Below are 26,051 nucleotides of genomic sequence, written 5' to 3'. Positions count from 1 at the left end.
ATTTTTTAAATCAAGAAAGGGTATTTTTTCCTCCAAAAAAGTGCGCTTATAAGACCGCTACGCAAATACGGTGTGACAGAAAGTATTACAACTACTGCCATTTTATTCTCTAGGGCAGGGATCTGCAATTAGCGGACCTCCAGCTGTTGCAAAACTACAAATCCCATCATGCCTCTGGGTGTCATGCTTGGGGCTGTCAGAGTCTTGCGATGCCTCATGGGAATTGTAGTTCTGCAATGGCTGGAGGTCCGCTAATTGCATATCCCTGCTCTAGGGTGTTAGAACCCCAAACATTATACATTTTTTTCTAAGTAATTTTCTAGCAAAAAAACTTTTTAACTTGTAAACAACAAATCTCAGAAAGAGGCTCGGTCCTTAAGTGGTTAATATCTACTTATGTGAAGGCTTCAATGTGTACTTGGGAACAGCCCTAGGATGAATGGTCCTTTTATGTGAACTAAGACTTCTATGACTAAACACTGCTCTTTCCAGTCTGCACCCCATGCCCCGCCCACTCTGTTAGCCAAGTCACGTGACAGAAGCATCACCGAAGGTCCTTCACTCCATGTGAGCTCGCTATGTGAGTCTGGTCACATGATCGTGATGTCATCGCAGGTCCTCCAGCACACAAGGATCTGGCATCTTGTGTAGTAATCCACGTGCAGGTATTTCCTCTGTGTGTGTGTTCTGTCATTTCCCTGTCAGTGGTGTGTGTCTGTCTCTGCTGCTCTCACTTCATTTAAACCTGTGCATGTTACATTGTATTTAATGGCTTTAGAGCTTCTCATCAGTCTTCCTGTGGTGTTTGATTGCATGCTTTGTGTACTGACCACTATTCTAGAAACCAATTCTACACAAGCACCTCATTGTTAGCAATGAGAATTATATAATGGGAATGTACCAATACTGGAATAGGCGGAATCTGGATTAGCTGTGCATAGTGATCATCTTCTAGCGTCCGCTTGTTCGGTTGGGCTCCTTTCACCGAACGACAACGAGCGTGTTGCATTCAGGGCAGCCCGTGGAAACTGACGCACAATAAAGAAGCACACAACCCTGTTGAAAACTTGTGCCGCACCAAAACATATGGTACTTTTACATGGTAGGCAGCGCTGTGTCTGTAAAAGGGCTGTGCGTCGCAGGAAAGAGCGCGCTGCTTTGTACATGTTCCTGCAATGCACAAATGTGAACCTAGCCTTTAAAGGGAACTACACCTAACTTATCAAGAACTGCAAACCAGCCCATTTATTACTGCTACCTCTCTTCTGCAAAACGCAAACGTATCTGTCTGCTCGCAGTTTTCTACCATCTCATCTGTGCCAGAATTACTCCTGCACGCTAGGGTTGCCACCTCATCCCTTTTAAACTGAACACGCAGGTTCTGTGGCTGATTAAGGTGGTAAACAAACTCGCTTGGTGCCCCTTCTGCATTAAATTAGCCTCAGAACCCATGTAATTCATATGTGTTCGGGTTTAAAGGCATGAGGTGGCAACCCTACCGCACGCATGGATGGCATCAACCCTCACCCACAACCATTGAAGAGGCTGCCTAGGGGACGATTACAACAGCCAGCCAGGGATGTAAACACCGCATGGAGGTGAGTATCTTTGAGGGTTTAGATCTGCTTTTGAAGGCAGATTGGTTGCCATGCACAGCTGCTCCAGATTCTGACTGCTTGAGTTTTAGACCCCTTTCAGATGGGGCGGACTCCATTAAGTGGATCTGCCTCTCTGCGGAGCAGGTGGATAACAGGTCTGTGCCCACTCCGCTATGCAGAGCGGACACAGACACATCCCGATGTTCTCTAAGGGGCAGTAGGATGGAAATGGACCATCTAACTGTTTCCATCTGATCTGCCAGACGGATTGGGAATGGATCCCCATTCATCTGTTTTTAGAGGACAGGATCAGATGCCGGCAGGTGTCAACTGACATCCACCATTTCATAGAGCGCCATGGATGTTCCCATCGGGTCCACCTGAAAAACTGACACCTGAATTTTGATCGGTCTGTTAGAGCTGGTTCACACTTAGGCAGCACGACTTGCAATGCGACTGCCTCAGGCGACCTGCATGCGACTTCAGCGGCGACTTGCAAAGCAACTTCTGTATAGAAGTCAATGCAAGTCGCCCCCAAAGTAGTACAGGAACCTTTTTCTAAGTCGGAGCAACTTGAATCACTCCTATTAGAACGGTTCCATTGTACAGAACGGAACGTGAATTTTCAGGCGGCTAAGTTGCCTGACATGTTGTCCCTGTGGGAACCGAGTCTCAGTGTGAAAGGGGCTTTGGTAAATTCCCCTCATGTGTGTTTGTGTTGGTTATCTGACATCATGGGGAAACTTTGTGAATCTGGTGCAGCGGTACATAGTAACAAATCAGCTTCCTCCAAGCTTTGGCAATAAAACCTAGAAGCTGCTTGGTTACTATGTACAGCAGTGGTTCTCAACTCCTGTCCTCGGGACGCACTAACAGGCTAGGTTTTATGTATCCCCTTGGGGAGATGCAGACTAGAATACTGCAATCGCTGAGCAGAAAATGATATCACCTGTGATGCATTTCAGTTATCTGGCCTGTTAGTGGGTCCTGAGGAGAGGATTTGAGAACCACTGATGTACATCTGCACCAGATTCTTTGTGTTGCAGTTTTAGTAAATCTTCCCCTATATGTCCTGTATGTTCGCACACGTTGCAGCTTTTGATCCATGTGTGTACAGAGTGAACTTAAAAAATATGGTGATCAAATACCACCAAAAGAAAGCTCTATTTGTGGGGGAAAAAAAAGACAAAAAATTAAATTGGGTACGGTGTTGCATGACTGAGTAATTGTCATTCAGAGTGTGAGACCCATTGAAAGCTGCAAATTGGTCTGGTCACGAGGGGGGTTTGCCCAGTAGGCAAGTGGTTAAGGTACAGGGACACACTGGATACCCAGCAATGTGTACAGAGTGAACTTTGCCAGATGACACAGTATTGTAACAAAGTGCTAACTTCCAAAATTTTCTGAACATTCACTTGAAGTTTCCAATCATGTGGAATAGTATTCTTGCTTATTTCATCTGCACGTGTTTGGATAATTGAATATTCAGACTATTTAAGACTATTAATATTTAACACTCCTTAGCTACATTTTTTCTTTGTTGGCAAAAATTTACTTAAGTCCACGATCGCATTGGGCCGACATGTCAAATCGCATGCCAAATTGGAGCCTATTGCCGGCAATGGCACTGTTCGAATCGGGGCAACGCCGACTTTGTGGTGCTGCGCTAAAATTTTAAAAGTAGTTTCCGCTCTTCAGGGGCGACTTGTGGGGCAATTTTAATAGACCTCTATGTAGGAACCCGCTCAGATGTCTGTCAAATCACCCCCGAAGTCGGACTGAGCTTGCACTATTTCAAAACCACCCTCAGTGTGAACAAGGGCTAAAGCTGAACTTCAAATAAATGCCTAAATACACTAATAAAATACATATGGGGGCTATATTAGTCCTCATGCACGCTGGGTGTTTAGCCCTGGTGTCTCCACATGCATGCTGGGTGTTTAGCCCTGGTGTGTGAAGCTTTGCCATTTAGGTGTGGGCAGAAGGCAAGGCTCACCATACAGCCCCACTGCAGCAGCTTGTCAAACTTTTGTGAGAGACTGACAGCTGCTTGCAGCTGGATGGTGTGTCAAGTGTTTAGGGCAGCATGCACTCATAGATGAGTGACCCGAATGTGGATTGCTTGCATTCCAGGCATTCGGCTTTGGATATTCAGATACTTATAGGGCCCCTGAGCAGAACTCAGCAGTGCTTTTATTTCACTAGCTTTTTCACAAGTTTACTGTACACCTTTGTTGCAGTTATCCGTGTAAGATCTTCTCATGGCATCCCTGAAGGAGGAGACTATATTACAGGCTAGTAGTGTGGGAGAAACCAGGAAGGCTTCATGTCTTCAAGAGGATTCTGAGACCGTAGAGGAAAATGGACATGATGCCAAGAGGTTTAAGCCTGATGATGAAGAGCAGGCAAAGAAGTATCCCAAGAAAAAAGTGGTCCTACTTCTGGCATATTCTGGGAAAGGATACCATGGCATGCAGGTAAACAGAGCAGTGATGCACATAGAAACAAGTTTATTATCTTCTACTTACACACAAATGTTTATTAATATAAAATGTCCTGTAAGTCTTTCCTTCGAAAATCGGTTTTCCAATCCCCTTCTGGAATGTAGGAGACCCATTTTTGTAAGGCTGTGAATGCAGTTGCTTGTGATTTTATAAAGACAATCTACTTTTGAATGTTTATTCTTGATAAACATAATCTGCATTTAGCATGTTTTTATTTCCTGTCCATACAGCAAATGCCAGCTTTGCACTGTAATACTATTAAGCATAATTCACACATACTTCAAAAGAAATAGACTGTATATATAAAGTTACAAAGTGTGTGTATACACACACACACACACACACACACACACACACCCCTACACAGTATCTAAAAAAGGTGAGTACACCCCTCACGTTTTTGTAAATATTTTATTATATCTTTTCATGTGACAACACTGAAGAAATTATAACTTGGGCCCAAAGTGTCAACATTTTGTGTGACCATTATTTTCTAGCATTGCCTTAACCCTCTTGGGCATGGAGTTCACCAGAGCTTCACAGGTTGCCACTGGAGTCCTCTTCCACTTCTCCATGACATTACGGAGCTGGTGGATGTTAGAGCCATGCTTGCCAGTCCACCACCTTTACTCTCAGCTTCTTTAGCAAGGCGGTTCTGGAGGTGTGTTTGGGGTCGTTATCATGTTGGAATACTGCCTTGCAGCCAAGTCTACGAAGGGAGGGGATCCATCTCTGCTTCAGTATGTCACAGTACATGGCATTCATGGTTCCCTCAATGAACTGTAGCTCCCCAGTGCCGGAAGCACTCATGCAGCTCCATAATTTCTTCAGTGTTGTCGCATGAAAATATATAATAAAATATTTACAAAAATGTGAGGGGTATACTCATACTGTGTGTGTATGTGTGTATATATATATATATATATATACACACGCACACACGTCCATATATATTTGGGCACAATTTTCATGCTTTTTGCTCTGTATGCCGCCAGAATAAAATTAAAACGAAACAATCCAAATGAATTTGAAGTGCAGACTTTCAGCTTTAATTCAAGAGGTTGAACATAAATATCAAGTACAAATTTTAGGAACTGCAACGATTTTTATACACCATACCTCCCCCCCCCCCCCATTTTAAGGAGCTCAAATGTAATTGCACAAATATAATCATAAATAAAATGTTAATGTTTAATATTTTGTAGCAAATACTTTACTGGCAATGAATGCCTGAAGTCTGGAACCCATGGACGTTGCCAAAGACTGGGTTTTCTCCTTTCTGATGGGTTGCCAGGCTCTAACTGCAGTTGTCTTCAGTTCTTTTTTTGTGGGTCTTTCTGCCTTCAGCAAGTGAAATGCATGCTCAATTGGGTTGAGAACAGGTGATTTGAATCGTCCGTTGCAGAATGTTCCACTTCTTTTCCTTCAAAAGCTCCTGGGTTGCTTTTGCAGTGTGTTTTGGGTCATTGTTCATCTGTACTGTGAAGCTCGGTCCAATCAACTTTGCTGCATTTGGCTGAATCTGGGCTGGCAGTATATCTCTAAAATTAATCCGTTTGCTTCTGTCACATCATCACTAACCACCAATAACCCAGTGCCACTGGAAGCCATGCATGCCCATGCCATGACACTGCCTCCACCATGTTTTACAGATGATGTGTGCTTTGGATCATGAGCTGTTCAAGCTTTCTCCACGCTTTTCTTCCCATCATTCTGGTACGGCTTAATCTTAGTTTCATCCATCCAAAGAATGCTTTTCCAGAACTGGTCTGGCTTTTTTTTTTTTAGATGTTTTTTGGCAAACGTCTAATCTTGCTTTTCTATTCTTCAGGCTTATGAATGGTGTGCACCTCTGTATTTGCTCTCGTGAAGTCTTCTCTTGATTGTAGATTTTGATGATGATACACCCACCTCCTGGAAAGTGTCCTTCCCTTGTCTGAATGTTGTGAATGGGTTTTTCTTTACCATAGAGAGGATCCTGCAATCATCCACCACTGTTGTTTTCCATGGACGTCCAGGCCTTTTTATGTTGCAGAGTTCACCAGTGCATTCTTCTTTCCTCAGTTGATTTGGCCATGCCTAAGGTTGCAGATATCTCTCATGGATTTTTTTATTTTTATTTTTTAAGCCTTACAGTGGCCTGTTTCAGTTGCATGTACATCTACTTTGAGCGCATGATGGAGGTTCACAGCAGTAGATTCCAAATGCAAATACCACACTTAATCCTCGTACAAACGGTCTGATTTTTGTCAAAAAGGCGTGTGCAGCATTTTTTCTAGCATACTAACTATCCGAAAATTGCCTTTTGACAAACACGAATGTAGTGACGTACTATGGGAGTATAAAGAGGATGTTCATTTCTCAAGTGCCACCCTTTGGGCCCCTTCTGCTAATTACATATTAGTAGAAGTTTGAGCACTGATTCGCGATTTTCAGATCGTACAAAACAAATGCCTTTTTAAAATACATTTGGCATAAGTACATGCAAAGCAGCTTCATTATTCTATTAACCGGTTCCCGACCAGCGCACGCCGATGTACGTCGGCTGAATGGCACGGGCAGGCATATTGGCGTACAGGTACGTCCAATCTTCAATGCCGCCCTGCCATCGCGCTGCCGGGCATACCCATGATCATCTCACGGGACAGCTGAATGGAGAAATGCTGTTGTAAACAGCATTTTTCCATTCTGCCTAGCAACTAGTGACGCTGATCTCTGCTCCATGTGATTGGAGCAGAGATCAGTGTTCACTAAATGGAAGCCCAACCCCCCACAGTTAGTAACACACCCCTAGGAACACTTAACCCCTACACTGCCACCCACTGGTTAACCCCTTCACTGCCAGTGTCATTTACACAGGAATCACTGCATTTATATAGCAGTGATTGCTGTATAACTGACAATGGTACCAAAAATGTGTCAAAAATGTCCGATGTGTCTGCGATAATGTTGCAGTCACAATAAAAATCGCTGATCGCCGCCATTACTAGTAAAAAAAAAAAATGATAAAAAATTATTAATAAAAATGCCATAAAACTATCCCTATTTTGTAAACGCTATAACTTTTGCGCAAACCAATCAATAATCGCTTATTGCGGATTTTTTTATTTTTTTTTAAAAATATGTAGAAGAATTCGTATCGGCCTAAACTGAGGGAAAAAAAGTTTTTTTATATATATATTTTTGGGGGATATTTATTATAACAAAAAGTAAAAAATAATGCGTTTTTTTTTTTTTCAAAATTGTCGCTCTATTTTTGTTTATAGCGCAAAAATAAAAAACGCAGGGGTGATCAAATACCACCAAAAGAAAGCTCTATTTGTGGGAAAGAAAGGACGTCAATTTTGTTTGGGAGCCACGTCGCACGACCGCGCAATTGTCAGTTAAAGCGACGCAGTGCCGAATCGCAAAATGTGGTCTGGTCTTTGACCAGCAAAATGGTCCGGTCTGTAAGTGGTTAAAGAAGATGAGAATTTTGACATTTCACCAATTGCCGCATCACGAATGTTAATCCTAGATTATGTAAAAACAGTAGTTTTATAAGACCGATCTCTTCCCAGTTGTTCCTTGATTCCAAGCATGCGTATTTGTACTTTCAACTTTTGTGTGACGGTTTTCTGTACTGGCCGTCCGAAAATCAGACGTTGAGTTCACATCATACAAAAATGTTATAGCCTGCACATCCAGCTTTTGTCTGATGTAAAAGTCAAATTGTCTGTCAAATGCACCGTACTAACGATCTGAAAATCCACAGACCGCTCGATTTCGGGCTTTTCCCTTCTGATTTTCGTACCATGTGCATGAGTCTTCAGACTAAACTCAAGACCTTTTACTTGCTTAATTGATGAAGAAATAACGAAGGAGTAGCCCACACCTGGCCATGAAACCGCTTTTGATTCAATCGTCCAATTACCTTTGGTCCCTTGAAAAAGGGGGTTAGCTATTCTTAAGAGCTGTAATTCCTAAACCCTTCCTCCGATCTGGATGTACATACCTTCAAATTAAATCTGAGAGTGTGCACTTTCAGCCCCCATATCTATATATAACTGTAGCTTGAATATATTTTGATAAATACCAAAAAAAAAACTATAATTGTGTCTAAATACAGTTGTGTGGAAAAGTATTTGCCCCCTTCCTGACTTTGAATTTTTTTGCATATTTCTCACACTTAAATGATTCAGATCGTTAAACAAATTTGAATATTGCACAAAGATAACCCGAGTAAATCCAAGATGCAGTTTTTAAATGATTTCATTTATTAAGGGAAAAAAAGCTGTTCAAACCTGCCTTGCCCTATGTGAAAAAAGCATTTTATTTTGGAAAGCTGAGTTAATTTCACTTGCCACGCCCAGGCCTGCTTACTGCCAGACCTGTTCAATCAAGAAATTGCATAAATAGAAACTGTCTGACAAAGTGAAGCACGCCAACAGATCACAAAAAGCCACACAACATTCCACAATCTAAAAAAGATCAAGAACAGATATTAGAAACAATGTAATGTACATGAATCGGTCTAGGAAGGATTTCTAAGGCTTTGGAACGCCAGTGAACCACGGGGATAACAATTATCCACAAATGGAGATAACTTGAAACAGTGGTAAACCTTACCAGGAGTGGCTGGCCTACAATAATTACACCCAAGAGCATGACGACGACACATCCAGGAGGTCATAAAAACCCAGAACAACATCTAAAGAACTGCAGGCCCCAATTGCCTCAGGTAAGATCATTGTTTGTGATTAAACAATAAGAAAGAGACTGCAAAAAATGTCATCCATGGGAGAGTTCCAAGGACAAAGCCACTGCTGACCAAAAAGGCTCATCTCACATTTACCAAAAAAAAATCTTGATTATCCTCAAGAGTTTTAGGCAAATATTCTGTGGACTGATGAGACAAAAATTTGACTTTTTGGAAGCTGTGCATCCTGTTACATCTGGCATAAAGCCAATACAGCATTTCATAAAAAGAACATCATACCAACAGTCAGACGTGGTGGTTGGTGGTAGCGTGATGGTCTGGGACTGCTTTGCAGCTTCAGGACCTGGACGACTTACCATAATTGATGGAACCATGAATTCTGAGCTCTACCAGAAAATCATAAAGGAGAATATCTGGCCATCAGTTCGTGACATCAAGCTCAAATGCACTTGTGTTATGCAGCAGGACAATGATCAGAAACACAACAGCAAGTCCACCTCCAAATGCTTCAAACAAAGCAAAATTTTGGTTTTGGAGTGGCCTAGTCAAAGCCCGAACTTAAATCCAATTGAGATGCTGTATCCTGACCTTACACAGGCCGTTCATTTTGCAAAACCCTCCAATGTGGCTGAATTAAAACAATTCTGCAAAGAAAAGTTGGCCAAAATTGCTCCACAGCAATGTGAAAGACTCATTGCCAGTTATTGCAAATGCTTGATTGCAGTTGTTGCCGCCAAGGGTGGCAGAACCAGTTATTAGGTTTAGGGGGCAATTACTTTTTCACATAAAGCCAGGCAAGTTTGGACAGCTTTTTTACCATAATGAAACCATCATTTAAAATGTGCATTTTGTATTTACTCTGATTATCTTTTGTGTAATAAATTACTCAGATCATCAAACAAATTCCAAAAAGGGGGCAAATACTTTTTCACACAACTGTATATATGGACCTAACTGTGTGTCTCTCTGTCTGGTCCATATATTAACCTTTTTTGGATAGTTGTAGGTAGTTCTACTGACCCAGTATATCACTAAAGAGAACACAAGAGTGAGATGTCACCTGCCTACTTATGTGGTGGGACAGGGTATGTGAATCACAAAGCTGCATTGAAGCAGATGTTTTATTCATATATATCTGTTTACAAATATATAGCTCCCCTCTGTCACTGAGCAGCTGCTGCAGGGGAGAGAAGGGAGCGCCAACAACAGAGGGGTGATGGAAGCTAGCAGGTGACATCATGGCCCTGACAATTCAGCCTTCCTGTGCTCCCTGACAGAGGGAAGCCACTGCTTCTGCATTATGTGACCAGACAGAATCTGATTCAAGCAATTTAATTCACACGTATATGTATTTTGCAAACCATATACAGTATAGGTAGGGGAGAGCAGTGTTTTTAAGCAAACTTATATTTAGCTTAAACTTTGACTAAGATTAATAATTCCATATTTTTGTCCCATTGTGTGTTATTACAGCGAAATGTGGGTTCTTCACAGTACAAAACAATTGAAGATGAACTTGTGCAAGCACTTCTCCTATCTGACTGTATTCCTGAGAATCATGCAGAACACATGAAGAAAATGTCCTTTCAGCGGTGTGCACGCACAGACAAGGTGAGCACTGGACATGAACAGGAAAGCTTTTTCTTTTCCTTTCCGACTTGTTCAAGATTTGCCAGTTCATTATCAGTGATGAAAACCCTAATCTGATAGCTGATCCCTATTAGGGACACAAAGCAAAGTAAAAACCTACTTAATGTTTTCCTGTCCCAAAGGACAGGTGGTGGCAATTTATCTTGTTTGCAGCTTAGCCACATCATGTTAGTTTTCTTTATGCTGGCCATGTAGGAAGGGATCAAAGGTAGCCATAAGTTCAAGTGTTTTCAATAATTGCTCAAAAAAGATCATTTACTGATCATCTACTGATTTCCACACGTAACTGGCAGCGCTGATCCGTGTATTTTGATGGTGGTGAAACCCTCCTGCTCTCAGAATACAAAGGCTAAGCGCAAATTACCCCCCCCCAAAAAAAAATCCACCTTAAATGTGTGGATGAGGAATTGGGTATTTTTTTTTTTTTTCCTGTCCAACCCACTAGTTTAAAAAAGGAAAATTACTTATGTATTGGTGTCTCCCCAAATAAGTAATTTGCCTATAATATATTGGGAGTAGGGATTGGCAGCAGGTTGGGTCCTTTTATTAGCAAGGCTACCTTTTTTGATCTTTGCGTATGTCCAGTGTTCATTTCATCTCCAAAAAATATTTTCATCATCAAAATTGTGCCAAAGACTAAAACAATTTAGATGTCTAAAATACGACTAAAACTAAAATGGCATATTAGTCAAAAGACTATGAGTAAAACTAACTCAAAATTTGACATCAAAATTAACACTCCACTACCACATAAGAAAAGTTGGGGGCATCTGCTAAGCTGCGGATTAGAAAAAAATTAAGAAAAAGGCTGCTTTTTTTTTTTTCCCCCCTAAAATTTAATGTTGGTATTATATTCAGGTAATCTGTGCAATGGCATTACAGCCAATAGAGTTTACAGTTTTTTTTTGCACTTTTTTTGTTTGGCAAAACATTTTTTCCCAAATCGTCTTTCATGAGAGCACCTGGAGAGATCATAGCTCCACCCATTTTCCCGGGAAACACTGCAGTCACCGCTTTAAAGACCTGGACACTTCCACCATGGCCTCAGTTGTAGTGTTTTCTCCGCCATGGTGGGAGCGCTGCAGGGGACCAGGGGTGTGCTACACTCTCTCCAAATGGGGAAAGTGAGGGCATACCTGTGGTGTTTGTCTTTGTCTTTGTTTTCAGGCCAAGCCCAGCAACCCCCCCCCCCCACGGGAGGGGGTTGCTCGGGGGTCTCCTACTCTTCAAGCCTGGCAAGGGTAGAGGCTGCTGGGGGTCCTGCTCTCAATAGACTGGAGGGTGGAGGCTGGAAATGGGACTGTGAGTACCAGAAGGAACAGTGGCAGTCGTTCTGGGTCCTGGGTGGCGAACAACATCACTTCTGGCAGTGCGTGTGGCGGCTTCCGATTCCAGCCGCTGGAATGCAGGGGAAGAAGGCGGCCCCAGCTGTTGTATTTCTGGTCCTCGCAGTGGCAAAAGGACCGGGAACTTTGAATAAAAAGCAGCTGGACGTCCGCTGGAGATGGATGCAGAGGAGCTGGTGGGGGTAGCAGGAGCCACTAACACCAGCCAGGTCCAGGTAAGCAGGGGCAGAGGTCCCTGTCTTCACTTTGGAAAACAAAAAAGAAAAGGAGGGCGCACCAACCTAGTGCATTACCACTAATAGAGCTTTATTCAATAAAACACAGAAACATATATATACTCCCAAACCTGTATAGCGGATTTAGTTAGAGGAAACGTCCTCTGCAGCTTCCGCGACCCAGCCCAATGAGTTGCTCAGTTTTTTCCGGAAAGAATCGGCGGGCGCTTTTCAGTTGTTCATATCTTATCTGGATAAGCATCCGGTTGCACAGCCTAGCAGTAGGGGTAATTCGCCACCTTGTCCTTGCCCATCTGCTTCTGTGCCCAGAGAGGTCAGCGATTTGGAGGAAGATAGGGGAAGTGACTCAACAGGATCAGAGGGGGAGGAGGATGAGAAGAAGGAAGCTTCTTCCTCTCGTTACAGGCTGTCCCTGAAGGAGGTGGACGATCTGTTGAAGACCATCCATACCACCCTGAACATTAAGGAAGATGAGACCCAGTTATCCCTGTATGATAAAATGTATCAGGGTATGGGGGAAGTTAAGCACCGGGTGCTTCTTTGATGAAGATCGTGCTCCGGTCTGGAACAAAAGACCTAAGCTTGATGCAGCCTTTTTCTAGGTCTCACAGCATACATACCTAACGTTCGAGGACATGGGGTCCTGAAAGAGGAAGGAAACCCTCTCTACAAAATAAAAAAATAAATAAACACCCTGCAGGGCAAAGGCATAATGAGCTAGTATGCATAGCATACTAGCTCATTATGAATTACTTACCTGAGATCGAAGCGACCCTTGTTCACCTCCTCCGTCGCTGCCATGTTACCCGGAGTGACATCCAGATATCGCTGCTCTGGCGCTGTGACTGGCCTAAGTAGCGATGATGTCACTCCGGCGCATGCGTGTGGGAGCTGTCAGTGATGGCATGATCGCCTTCACTAACGGCATGCTCAGTACACCTGCGCCATTGTCTACATCAGTGCCCGTTTTTAGGAAAATATCTCCTTAACTGTGTAGGTTAAGGAGATATTTCTTGCACCTACAGGTAAGCCTTAATCTAGGCTTCCCTGTAGGTTAAAGTGGTCTGTAAAGCTTTACAACCACTTGAAGGACACCATGGATAAAAGAGCAGATTCTCTTTAAAGAAGGCCTGGGACTCAACGCTAGCTAATCTCAAACCAGCAATGGCATTGACTGAACAGTTAAAAGGCAATATTGAGCCGGGCACCTCCTGCAAGAATTTTTGTTCTTTTCACCAGTGGCGGTCTGTGCACTGTGGGAGCCGCCCCCTCCATACATGCACCCGGCCCCTTTAAGGATGCTGGACGCATGGATTCCTATGGTAGGGGCGGGAGGGGGTGGTACTTTTTAAAGCACCTGATTAGAGCCAGAGGCTCTAATATGCTTCAAAATAGGGTGGGATTGGGGCGCAGAGAGTGTGCCCTTATCCCACCCAATTATGTGATGGTAGCAAATTAATTTTGGCTATTTTTTACACTAACCTTCCTCCATGCTAATCAGGAGGCAAGGCTTCAAACTTGTTTCCTGATTGGCTAAAGCACCAGGCCAACCTATTGGATGCCTGGCGCTTAGGAAGAGGAGCGGACTCAGCGGAGGTCGCCGCCACCCTGGTGCACGCGCTGCACTGAGAGGAGCTGCTGCCTGGTGGTAAGTGCCAGGGGGGTGTCTGTCAGAGCCGTGTGAGTGGGGCGGGGGCTGCGTAGGATGGGCAGGATGGGCATAGTGAGGCTGCAATTGATGGGGGGGGGGGGGGGGAGGAGGGTCAGTATTTTTCAGTTTGTTTGCCCACCCCCCCCGCCAGACCGAGGCAGGATACTAAGGAAGTCTAATACAAAAGACCCTGGAGGTCTCAGAGAGATTGAGGCAGAACAGGGATATTGTTTCGACCTCCTAACAAGCATGTCAGTTTCCGACTGTGGAAGGAAGACTACAGTCCTTTTTCAAATGGACTGGATGTTGCCGTCCAACACTTCGCCTGTTTGTCCTCATAGCGAGATCAGGAGAATGGATATGTTTTTTGCAGTGGGGAAACTTTTTACAGCAGGATGCTTCCTATCGTCCATAGACCTTAGGGATGGGTATCTACATGTCCCCATAGCTTCATCACAAAGATATTTGCGTTTTGGCGGTTTAGAGCCCTTCCTTTTTGTACTGTCCTTTTCTCAGAGGCTCTTCACAAAGATTATGGCCTGGCACCGCTCAGGATGGGGGGAATTTCGATTGTACCTTACCTGGACGATCTCCTCGTGTTTGCCAACTCGAAGGACCTTTTGTGGAAGGATCTAAAGATGGAGAGACCCTTAGTTTGGGCTGGGTTCTGAACAGGAAGAAGTTGAACCCGGTCCCTTCTCGGATAATACGATTTTTGGGTTTTACTATCGAATCTGTGCAGCAAAAAAAAATTCTCCCAGAGGAAAAAAATAATAAAACTAGAACGCAGTGAAGAAAGTCCAGACGAGTTTGCCAATTACGATCCAGGCAGCCATTTCAAAGCTGGCACTTCTCACAGCCTCGATCCCAGTGGTTCAGTGAGCCCACCTCCAGTCAAGAGATCTTCAGTGGACAATTCTGCAGAATTGGTGTTACGGGGGTCATTGGAGAAACAAATCATGATTCCCTCTCGTGTCGAGAGGAAATTGTGGTGGAGGAAGTGGACCAATTTAAACAGGGGCATGTTCTGGACATTTCCAGCAGAGAAGAGGTTAACAATGGATGCAAGCTCCTGGGGCTGTGGAGCGCCCATCTAGAGGGCCAGATTGCCCAAGTATCTTAGACAAACAAGGAGACCAAGAGATCCATCAATTGGAGAGAGCTGAGGGCCATTCTCCTAGGGCTTTGGTCATTCAAGGAAATGATCAAGGGACACCACATCCAAGTATTATCTGACAATGCCACGGTGGTAGCCTACGTCTCAAAGTGGGGAGGCACAAGAAGCAAGGTTGTGCTGCTCTCTGCCCTTCAGATCCTGACATGAGCAGAGGACAATTTAGCATCTGACAGCAATACATCTAAAAGGCAGCCTAAATCCGGTAGCAGACTTCCTAAGCAGGAGACGAGTGGTAGAATCAGAATGGAGCCGGAGTACAGAAGTCTTACAGATGCTAGTAGACAGGTGGGGAGCTCACAAGACTGACCTATTTGCATCACAGGCAAATATAAAGGTGTTTACTTCTCCCAATATAGGACATCTTAGGCTGGCAGCCTGGATACTGAGGAGCAAATCCTGAAGAAAAATGTACTTGTCCGACTGGTTAATTTTGACACTGCTAGATAGCAGGAAAAACAAGGGCCATTTTATTTATTACAAAACATGGAAATGTTTCAACTCCTGGTAGCTGTGAGTCGGCTCTTTAAGACGCTGTAAGAGGCGTGCGCCCGCACCGTGTTCCAGGAGCTGATGCAATGACAGACGCCCTAGATCGCCCGTGACAGAATGAGGACCGGGTTCTGTGTGTGTAAACGCACAAATACCAGTTCTGTCAGGGGAGAGGAGACAAATTGTGTGTTCCTATTAAGTCAGTCCCATCCCCCCACAGTTAGAACACACCTAGGGTACACAGTTAACCCCTTGATCGCCCCTAGTGTTAACAGCTTCCCTGTAGGTGACATTTATACAGTAATAAGTGCATTTTATAGCACTGATTGCTGTATAAATGTCACTGGTCACAAAAATGTATCCGCTTTGTCTACCGCAATATCTCGGTCCTGATTGAAAATCGCTGATCACAAGCACCGAGGTAGCCCGAGAAAATTTGAGAACACATGGGAGCCCTGGCTGGATACTCCGGGTCTAGCCACATTACGGCTGGTCCATCACAGAATTTTAGGGGGTAGAACAGCACCACAATAACACCACCTTAAATCATAGCGCCAAAGAGAAATCTATTAAATATGGGTGCAAGGGAGATATAACTCCCCTACTTGTAAGAATAGATCAGAAGAGGGACAATATGCACATACTAGGTTCTGCAGAAACTAAAATTAAACTGATAAAAATTCCTGTACCCAACGGTTTAATGGTTAATGTTTATTACAATTTTATATACCGCTCCCCGTGGGTTAGGGGATAGCGGCACCCCACTCCGCTAAACTGGCTGCAGTGTAGCCGGGGGCGGAAAGGGGAGGAAATGATACACAAATGACACGCATGACCGACAAAAAGAAAAACTAAAACCATGATGGCCTTAATATACAAAGTCTCCTTTATTTTGAACTTGTCACAAATGTCAAGGTATAACTAATGAGCATAATGGACTGCTTGGCCATACGGCATTGCTTCTTAGTGCCCTTCACCGTTACATGATATATGATATGCTTAAAGACTGAAGAGAGTTTTTTTGTATGTTTGTTTTGTGTTAATTTTTATTGAGAAAAAATAAAAATAAAAAATCTGATTAAAAAAAAAAATCGCTGATCGCCACCATTACTAGAAAAAAAAAAATGCCATAATCTATATGCTTATTGCGTTTTTTTTTTTTTTTTTTTTTTTTTTTAAATGTAGAAGAATACATATCCACCTAAACTGGGGGAAAAGTTTGTTCTTCTTTTTTTTTTTTTTTTTTTTTTTTTTTTTTTAAATGGTATTTATTATAGCAAAAAGTCAAAGATATTGCGTTTTTTCAAAAAAAAATGTCTCTCTTTTTTGTTTATAGCGCAAAAAAAAAGCACCGCCAAACATAAAGCTCTGGGGGGGGAAAAAAAAGGACGTAAGTTTTGTTTGGGTACAGCATCGCACGACTGTGCAATTGTCAGTTCAAGCGATGCAGTGCCACGTCACAAAAAATGGCCTGGTCAGGAAGGGGATTAAATTCTTCCGGGGCTGAAGTGGTTAAAAAAAAATTTGTCCACAGGAAGTCCTTTCCAGTCTTAAGTTCCTCCATGACAGAATGGAGAAGGGTTTGGCGGCCAGTACCTTTTTGAAAGTTCAGGTGGCCGCTTTGTCAGTATTCTTGGAGAGTTAATTATCTCAGGACCCTTTTGTTTTTTAGGGCATTGACCAGAACCAGGCCAGTGCCATTTTAAGTTTTTTCCCAAGTGGGGTTTGTCGGTGGTTTTGCAGGGTTTGACTAAATTACCTTTTGAACAACCAGAGGACACTACAATTAAGGATTGGTCTTTAAAACTAGCTTTATTAGTAGTGGTTACTTCAGCTAGAAGGCTCAGCGAGCTGCAGGCCCTGTCTAATTATTAAACCTTTTTTTACTCTTTTCCCAGACTAGGTAGTTCTGAGGACAGACCCGGGATTTTTGCCAAAGGTCTCTTCTGTTTTCCATAGATCACAGGAGATGGCATCCAGCCAGCATCATCCTGTCCTAAAGAAAGGGTGTTTCACAGTTTGGATGTAAGAAGATGCTTGTTACACTATCTTGAGGTTACAAGGGAATTTAGAAAATCAAATTCTCTGTTCATTCTGTTCTCGGGGTAAAGGTTGCGGTGCCTCTAAAAAAGCACTATAGGAAGATGGCTTTGAATGGCCATCAAGGAAGCTTATAGGGCCGTGGGATTGGAACCTTTCGCAGGGGTAGTGGCCCATTCAACCTGTGCTCTGGCAACATCCTGGGCAGAAGGAGCTGGTGTTTCACCAGGATGAATCTGCAAAGCCACTATAGGATGGATTTGCTCTCAGTCGCAGAGCAATCATTTGGCAGGAAAGTCCTGCATGCAGTGGTCCCACCCTTGAGTAAGTACTCGCTTCTCATCTCCAGGTGCTGTCCTGAAAGACAATTTGGGAAAACCTTAGTTAGACTTACCGGTAACGGTATTTCTTGGAGTCTTTTAGGACAACACCTATGACTCTCCCACTGAGGCCATGGTGGAAGTGTCTGGTCTTTAAAGGAGTGACTGCAGTGTAAGTCTTAGCCCTTTTACACACACGGTCGGAGATTCCGACAACCAAATCCGCAGGATTTTGTCTGACGGATCTTGTCCTAAACTGTTGCATACACATGGTCGGACAAAGTTGTTGGAAAATCCGATCTTTCAGAACGTGATGACGTAATTTGGTTACAATGGGACTACGTTCAGGCTAGTAGCCAATAGCTTTGATGTAGGAATTTGATCTGAGCATGCGTGGCACTTTGTCCGATCGAAATTCTCTACACCTGATCGGAGTATGTCCGATCGGAGCATTTTGTCGGAAAATATTTCCAGCAAGTTGGAAAATTTGGTCCGATGGATATTCCGACGGAAACAGTCCGATGCATACCACACACAGTCGGATTATCCGGCAACACGGTCCGATAGGACACATTCTGACGGATTCTCCAACCGTGTGTACAAGGGCTAACTCGGGTTTTTTGTTTATGAATCTTGGTTTTATTTATTAAGACGCTATATATCACAATGGCTAAATCCGTGTCTGTTGTGCGTTTTCAAACATTTAATAATATAAATAATTCCTTTTTTATAATATTTTTACTCCAGGAGTATGGCAGTTCTAGAGAAATGCCTAAATTATACATTACAATTTAACGAAACCCGTTATATTTTAGTCAACTAAAATGTACTGGACATTTTAGTCGCCTAAGGCTGCATTCACACCTGAACGTCTTCAACTCGAAAAAAGCCAAAAGAGACTTTAGGGAAGTATCAAATAGAAGCCTCTTTCAGGGGCTGCCCTACTTCTGAAAATAAGTTACTAGGTTGTTTTATCTAATTCATAATTCTTTAGAATACTGATTGGAAACAATTATTCAGCTATTGAAAATGGGTCCTTGCATAATTGTTTGGTGGCAGGTGTTCTAGGATAGACGCAAGTGGGTAAGCATGAAAGCCAAGTATTTTCCTTCTTTGCGTGTGACGTTAAAGCAAGGAAGAAACTACCTATACTTTTTCCCCATTTTAAGTAGTAGGAATATGTTTTATTTGTATAAATTTTCCTTCTTTCTTTCATCTGATGGTCACTGGCCCCATGTTTACCTGATCCCTCATTCGATTTAGAGACTCATCTCTACATTACTGTCAGAACTGGTCTCTCCAATTCTTCTCTCCTCTCACTTCCTTATCACACAGGCTTTGCTTAAGCAGCAGGAGCCCTTGGCTCTTGCTGCTGTCAATCAAAGCCAGTAACGAGGGGGTGGGGATAAGCCCTCCTTGTCTGTCTATAGACACAGACAGTGAGGCTCGGAGGCAAGCCTGCACAAGTGCCCCCATAGGAAGCGAAGGGGAACTTCCTGCCCCATTCCCAGAATAAAATTAAATTGGGCTGAGTGCTGCTCAGCCATACACGTGAAGCTTTGTATTATTTGCATTAATACAAAGCTTTCTCTGACTGGCTAAGATTGCAGTGTCGTCTTCCCACCCCTCCACCTTAGCCAATCATAGGAAGCTTTTGTATTCATTCATAGAATACAAACCTCCGTGTGAATAGCTGAGCGGAACTCAGCCTGACTCGATTTTGTTCCAGGAGTGGGGACGAGAAGTTCCCATCCTACTGCCGTAACACAGCTCTGTATGCTGTATGTAGCTGAGGCTATATGCAACACTCTCAGCCACTACATCTGTTCATGATGATCAATAGTTGGTCCAAATGGGCTATTTAAACTTCACTAAAAGCTTTAAAAAAGATAAGGGAGATTTACTAAGTTTTATGAGAGGAAAGATTGGGGCATTATAAGGTGGATTTCAGAGTTCAGTTTTCATAAATTTTCTTCTTTTTTCCTTTTTGTAGGGTGTTTCTGCTGCAGGACAAGTTGTATCATTGAAGATTAGGCTGATTGATAACACAGTAGAGACTATAAATAGTCATCTTCCTTCACACATCAGAGTGCTGGGTGAGCAATCTCTCTTTATGGAAACTTTTTGATGACTGCATTTTACTCCTCCAAACTATAAATCTGTCAAAGCTGATTTACACAGTTTACTGTGTTTTAAGCAAAGGATGTACTAGCAGTTTGTGCTGCAGCAGTCTTCAAAATCAAGCAGCTATCTGGCACTTACATGGCGAGTTAGGAAAAAAAATATTTCCATCTAGCACAACCCTAAATGGATAAACCTTTAGAATGGAAATTACAAGTTTATTGCTGTTCTCTAATAATCTATAATTTTAAGGTGGCTTCTGAATACTATATTTAAAGCTAACTTCAGGTTCCTTTGTGATATGGACATGTTTTGATACATAATTCACCTTTTCTCAAGACATTTTCCCAGCCCTTGGGAGAGTTAGCCAGATAGCTATTGGTAAATGTTGTAAAGGTTGTACCGTGTGTGATTTGCCTTGAGAAAGGTGTATGCAACTTCTTCTTTTTGGTCCATTTTTGGGTTATAATGTTGCCTACAGGAGGACTGGACGCTGGCAAATGAAAAAATGGTAGGCCAGCTCAGATTTACCCCTCCTACCAGCATGCTAATGTCCCATAAGGATGCAAATATTTGCAGCTTTTCTATGTAAAAGAGTAACCTATTTTTGCTAGTGCCCTTTTTTTTTTTTTTTTTTTTTTTTTAATTCAATTAAGACTCATCTCTACATTGCTGTCAGAACTGGTCTCGCCAATTCTAGCTATGCTTCCTTAGCCTGACTTTTGGAGTGCTCGGAGGATAGCAAGTTCACCAAGAAGCACTTTCAAGGATCAGAGCTGCTGGCATTACCTCAGCACTTGCCTGTCTCTGAAGACTCACTTTGTGAGTGTATCTATTTACTTTACTAAACCTTTGCTGACTGGTCTGACTCTTTTTAAAAGCTATGTTATCACTGCTGTAATTGATTTCTTGGTTATAGAACTTTTGGAGCGAATGGTTGTAGCTTTAACCTCCTCCTGAATTCATGACACACAGATGCGGTGGCAGGAAAAGTGGTCTAACACTCAGCTGCCCCACATATATCCATGACGGCTGAAGGTTGTGTGCTAAGCGCACGCTCATTGTTCACTGACCAAGCTGTTTCTGACAGCGCTCGGTCACTGTGTCTAATTATGAGCCAGCGGGATGGGCTTCTGATCATGTGACCATCGTGAAAGGCAATCGCAGCCTTCACACCTTCCAATTATCCCTTCTGGTATTAAAGCCCCTTTAAAGGACTGCCAACAGCTGTCCGTGAAAGTGATTTGTAAAACTTATTGTTGTCCCTATAATAGTGAACCTGTTATAGTTACCTGCTCTGTGCAATGGCATTGCACAGAGTGGTCCCTTTCCTCCTCCTCCTCCTCCTCCTCCTCCTCCTCCTCCTCCTCCTCCTCCTCCTCCTCCTCTTCCTCTTCCTCTTCCTCTATTGTTCATAATAAAATGCTAGATAATTAGAAAAATGTAACAAAATAATTTTACTGTTCTAATTCTGCTTTTCTATTTCAAGGTTTAAAGAGGGTGACGGGACGCTTTAACTCCAAAAACTCTTGTGACGCTCGGACTTATTCCTACACACTACCTACTTTTGCATTCGCACACAAGGACCATGAAACGCAGGATGAAAGTTTCCGACTTAGTCAGGAAACATTGAACAGAGTGAATGAACTGCTTTCCCTATACAAGGGAACTCACAATTTTCATAATTTCACATCACAAAAAGGGCCCAGGGACCCCAGTGCAAAGCGATACATCATGGAGATGCACTGTGAGCCTCCATTTGAACAGGGGGGGCTGGAGCTGGCTGTAATTAAAGTTAAAGGCCAAAGCTTCATGATGCATCAGATACGGAAGATGATTGGGTTGGTTATTGCAGTGGTGAAAGGATATGCAGCTCCTTCCATTATGGAGCGCAGCTGGGGAGATGATAAAGTTGACATTCCCAAAGTTCCTGGCCTGGGGCTGGTTTTGGAGACGGTTCACTTTGAGAAATACAACCGTCGGTTTGGCAATGATGGCTTCCATGAGTCTTTGGACTGGACAGAAAAAGAAGAGAATATTGAGGCCTTTAAAAAGGAGCACATCTATCCCACTATCATCCAAACAGAAATTGAAGAAAAGTCAATGGCAAGCTGGCTTGCAACTTTACCTATACATGACTATGATGCAACTTCACAGCAACCAAATGACCATAAGGTAACTAGTGCAATTATGTCTACTAGTAGTTGTCCACAGTCCGACAAGGCAGCTTATATTTGTTTTTTTAATCCGATTTTTCTTGATCTTAAATTGCTGATTCTCAGTATTATTGTGTGCATTTTTCTGAAAGTAATTCCTTGCAGTTGAGGAAGTATGTTGCATAATAAATATACCCTTATCTCTAAATATTATGATCTTTATAGTGTAGTCTTATGGCCAAGGGAAGGACCCTGTGCCTTGATCCATGGCCATGCAAAAGACCCTATGCTTACCCCCCTCTCCTCCTTTTCCGAACCCTGCTAGGCATAGGGGGATCTAAATACAAGTCTCTCCTCGTTTTTTTTTGACCAGAACGTTTACTTGTGTTATTTTGTGGAAGCGGGATACAGTACCACACGGCTGTGGGTTCGTTTAGGATTGGGTTTAGGTTTATTTATAGGAATTACACAGAAATGTCATGGTCTCTGAGCCTATATGGAGTAATGCATTTCTATGCAACTGGGTAATCTGCTTTTTATAGCCACGTGGGAGCTCATCATTCCACTACCATGACTGAACACAGCTTCTTTGTAGCCTCTGCATTTTATGCATGCGTGAAAGCTGTCTATATAATAACCCTGTAACGTGGTTGGTCGCCTCATATATAATTTGATGTCAGTCTTTCACTTTCTTTTGTAACTTGGCATCGGTCTCTAACAGCCTTATTTATCATTGCTGCTGTCCCATTATGACAGTAGTAAAAAAAAACGTGAGATTAGGGGTTGAGCTGCATGATTCTGGCTAAAATGAGAATCACAATTTTTTTTTCTTAGAAGATCACGATTCTCGTGTAACATCATCTTTCACGTTAACAAAATTGGGCTAACTTTACTGTTTTTTTTTTTTACGTTTTTTTGTATTCAGTTAATTTTTTTTTTCCCAAAAAATTGCATTTGAAAGACAGCTAGACAAATACAGTGTGACATAAAATATTGCAACAATTGCCATTTTGTTCCCTAGGATCTCTGCTAAAATATATATATAATGTTTGGGGGTTCCAAGTAATTTTCTGGCAAAAAAATATTGATTTTAACTTAAAGTGGGGTTGCACACCAAAAAAAAATACATTTTTTAATTCGTAAAAAAAGAAAAAAATGTGGATTTTTTTTTTTTAAACTTGCCTCTAAATGCCTGTTTCTAGGGGGTCCCTCGTAGTCTGCCTCCTTCAGTGCCTGGGCTGGTGACATCACTTCCCCTTGGCGCAGAAAGGGCTCAGCTCTGCCCCCTCCCTCCTGTCAGTCATCTGGGACACGTGACAGGTCCCAGATGACTGCACGACCAATCGTGGCGCGCGGCATCGCTTGCACGTGCGCAGTGGGTGCCCGGCTGTGAAGCCACAGCCAGGTGCCCACAGTTAAAAAGTCTGTTATTACAAGTCAGCAGCTGCAGTATTTGTAGCTGCTGACTTTATTTTTTTTAATGGAAACTCCTTTTTAAGAAAGAAGTGTCAGAAAAAGATTTAGACTTTAAGTGGTTAAACTTCCTGCACACAGTTGAAAACTTGGCAGTCTGCCCAGATTATTTATTTACACAGAAGTTCTAACCCTTTGATCTAAGATGGAAGCTTAGTTACAATATGGCAAGTTAAAAAAAACTTGGCAGACTGCCCAGATTTTTTTCTTTTGACAGCTGAGTGAGCAGATAGTTTCTACACTTTTATATAAAAGAATAGGCAACCTCTGCAGGAGAGATGATCAGAGGGGGTGAATCGAGATCACGATTTTTTTAACGATTAATTGTGCAGCTCTAGTTAAGGGTAGTCAGGTAGTTCACTCACTGTTTTTAATGTGCTTTCTTTATTTTTCAGGTGGAGGGCGCTGCAGTTGAGCAGAGTGATGATGGAGGGGACTCGGACTGAGAGTAGTCCCAACCCATTCTGCTGCTAGAAAATGTAGAGATTTGATGATCTCTGGCATGTTGACTCAAGTCAATGTGTACTCTGTTTATTTAATAAGTTAATGTAAAATGCAGTGAAAATGTGCAAAGTACAGTGACCCATGGTGGCCAATCGAATTTTACTAGGTTCATGAAGAGATGAATTTTAACTATGGGTTACAGCTCTTTGCATTGGAATTTGTACTTTCCACTGAAAGAATAAGCTCCCTTCACATTTGTTTTTAATCACTCACCCCAAAAGATAATTCAGCCCTTTATTTTATTACTTCCTGTGGATAAGCTGAAGGAATGCGCCATACTATCTTGACGGGTATAACAGAATTTGATGCCAATGGTTATATATATATATTTGTTTTTTTTCAAAGGAGACTGAGATCAACTGTGATTTCAGAGTTTGATGTTGCATCATTATAAATGCAGCAATACACATACATGCCGATGATTTTTCTTACTGTGCCTTTAAAATGAAGATTTCATAAAAAAAAAATGCCTGTGAATTATGTCAGTCTTGCAGTATGGATGGTTTAGCAGGCTTTACCCGAAAACAGTATCCACCTAGGTTGGCCTCATCAGACATTGCATATAAACATCTTACTGTTTGATTGTTTGTGCCTAGTTCTGCTGCTAATTCATACACCTTTGAAGAACTGTGGAAAACCAAGCTTTACAGAAATTAAACTCTTCCGGTTAACAGTCTGTACACAATTTTGTTTTAATAAACCTTTTTTGACAGCTTGACTTGCATGTCTTGTTTTATGAAGTTCAGCAGACTATAGCAACAGATAATGCCTATAGTAATCTGAATTATGTAATGAACTTTCTTGGACTCTTAAAGTGGAACTTCACTCTCTCAATCAACATTGATTATTTTAAACATTAGTAAAAGGATAGTTAAGTATATCATATTTGCTGTGTTTTTTTTTTATTTTTTTTTTGTTTTTGTTTTTTACTTCAGTTAACATATTTATTGGCGAATAACGCACCTTAATTTTATTAGAGAAGTTTCGGGGAAAAAAACTTACATATTAAAGAATTGTGAGGCAAATAAGGGTCAGTGCCCATCAATGCAGCCTTATCAGTGTCCATCTGCAGCCTCGCCATTGCACATTAACTGGTTGCCGACCAGTCACTACAGTTTAACTGCGGCAGAATGGCACGGCTGGGCCAAACAACGTTGCCCTATGTCACTTCGCCTTTTGGCCACTAGGGGCGTGTGTGCCCAGCGGGTGTGATGACCGCCGGGCAACCGCGAGTACTCATGACAGAGCGAGAACAGAGATCCCAGTTCTCTCACGGTAGAGGAGACAGATTGTGTGTTCATACTATGAATCTCTCCTTTCCTCTCCTCTCCCCCCCCCCAAAGCATTTCATGAAAAGAACATCATACCAACAGTCAGACGTGGTGGTAGCGTGATGCTCTGGGACTGCTTTGCAGCTTCAGGACCTGTACGACTTACCATAATTGATGGCACCATGAATTCTGAGCTCTACCAGAAAATCCTAAAGGAGAATGTCTGGCCATCAGTTTGCGACATCAAGCTTAAGTGCACTTGGATTATGCAGCAGGACAATGATCAGAAACACAACAGCAAGTCCATCTCCAAATGCTTCAAACAAAGCAAAATTTAGGTTTTGGAGTGGCCTAGTCAAAACTTAGACTTAACTCCAATTGAGATGCTGTATCATGATCATACACAGGCCGTTCATGCTGGAAAACCCTCCAATGTGGCTGAATTAAAACAATTCTGCAAAGAAGAGTTGGCCAAAATTGCTCCACAGCAATCTGAAAGACTCATTGCCAGTTATCGCAAACGCTTGATTGCAGTTGTTGCTGCCAAGGGTAGCACAACCAGTTATTAGGTTTAGGGGCAATTACCTTTTCACATAAAGCCAGCCAGGTTTGGACAGCTTTTTTACCATAATAAATAAAACCATTATTTAAAAACTGCATTTTGTATTTACTTGGGTTATCTTTGTGTAATAAATGACTCAGATCATCAAATAAATTCCAACAAGTGTGACATCTGCAAAAAAAAATAAAAAATCAGAAGGGGGCAAATACTTTTTTCACATAACTGTAAATATGGACCTTACTGTATGTATGATG

The 26,051-nt window shown here is 42.4% G+C and overlaps 1 protein-coding gene across 1 annotated transcript; it reads left to right on the top strand.

The window, feature by feature from the left end:
* The first annotated feature begins 531 nt into the window (after positions 1-531).
* Positions 532-24,682, top strand: PUS1 (pseudouridine synthase 1). The gene is made up of 6 exons (XM_077461766.1): positions 532-665; positions 3,839-4,075; positions 10,275-10,412; positions 19,704-19,806; positions 21,321-22,006; positions 23,856-24,682. Exons 2-6 carry the CDS (start codon positions 3,860-3,862, stop codon positions 23,904-23,906), a joined length of 1,194 nt encoding a protein of 397 aa, XP_077317892.1. The 5' UTR covers positions 532-665; positions 3,839-3,859; the 3' UTR covers positions 23,907-24,682.
* The last annotated feature ends 1,369 nt before the right edge of the window (positions 24,683-26,051 follow it).

The sequence above is a fragment of the Lithobates pipiens genome, unplaced genomic scaffold (genome assembly GCF_037356315.1).
Source record: "Lithobates pipiens isolate NorthernLeopardFrog02 unplaced genomic scaffold, aLitPip1_a1.2 Scaffold_3, whole genome shotgun sequence".
NCBI lineage: Eukaryota > Metazoa > Chordata > Amphibia > Anura > Ranidae > Lithobates > Lithobates pipiens.
The sequence above is the reverse complement of the archived record's forward strand: the minus strand, read 5'-3'. Positions and strand labels throughout refer to the sequence as shown.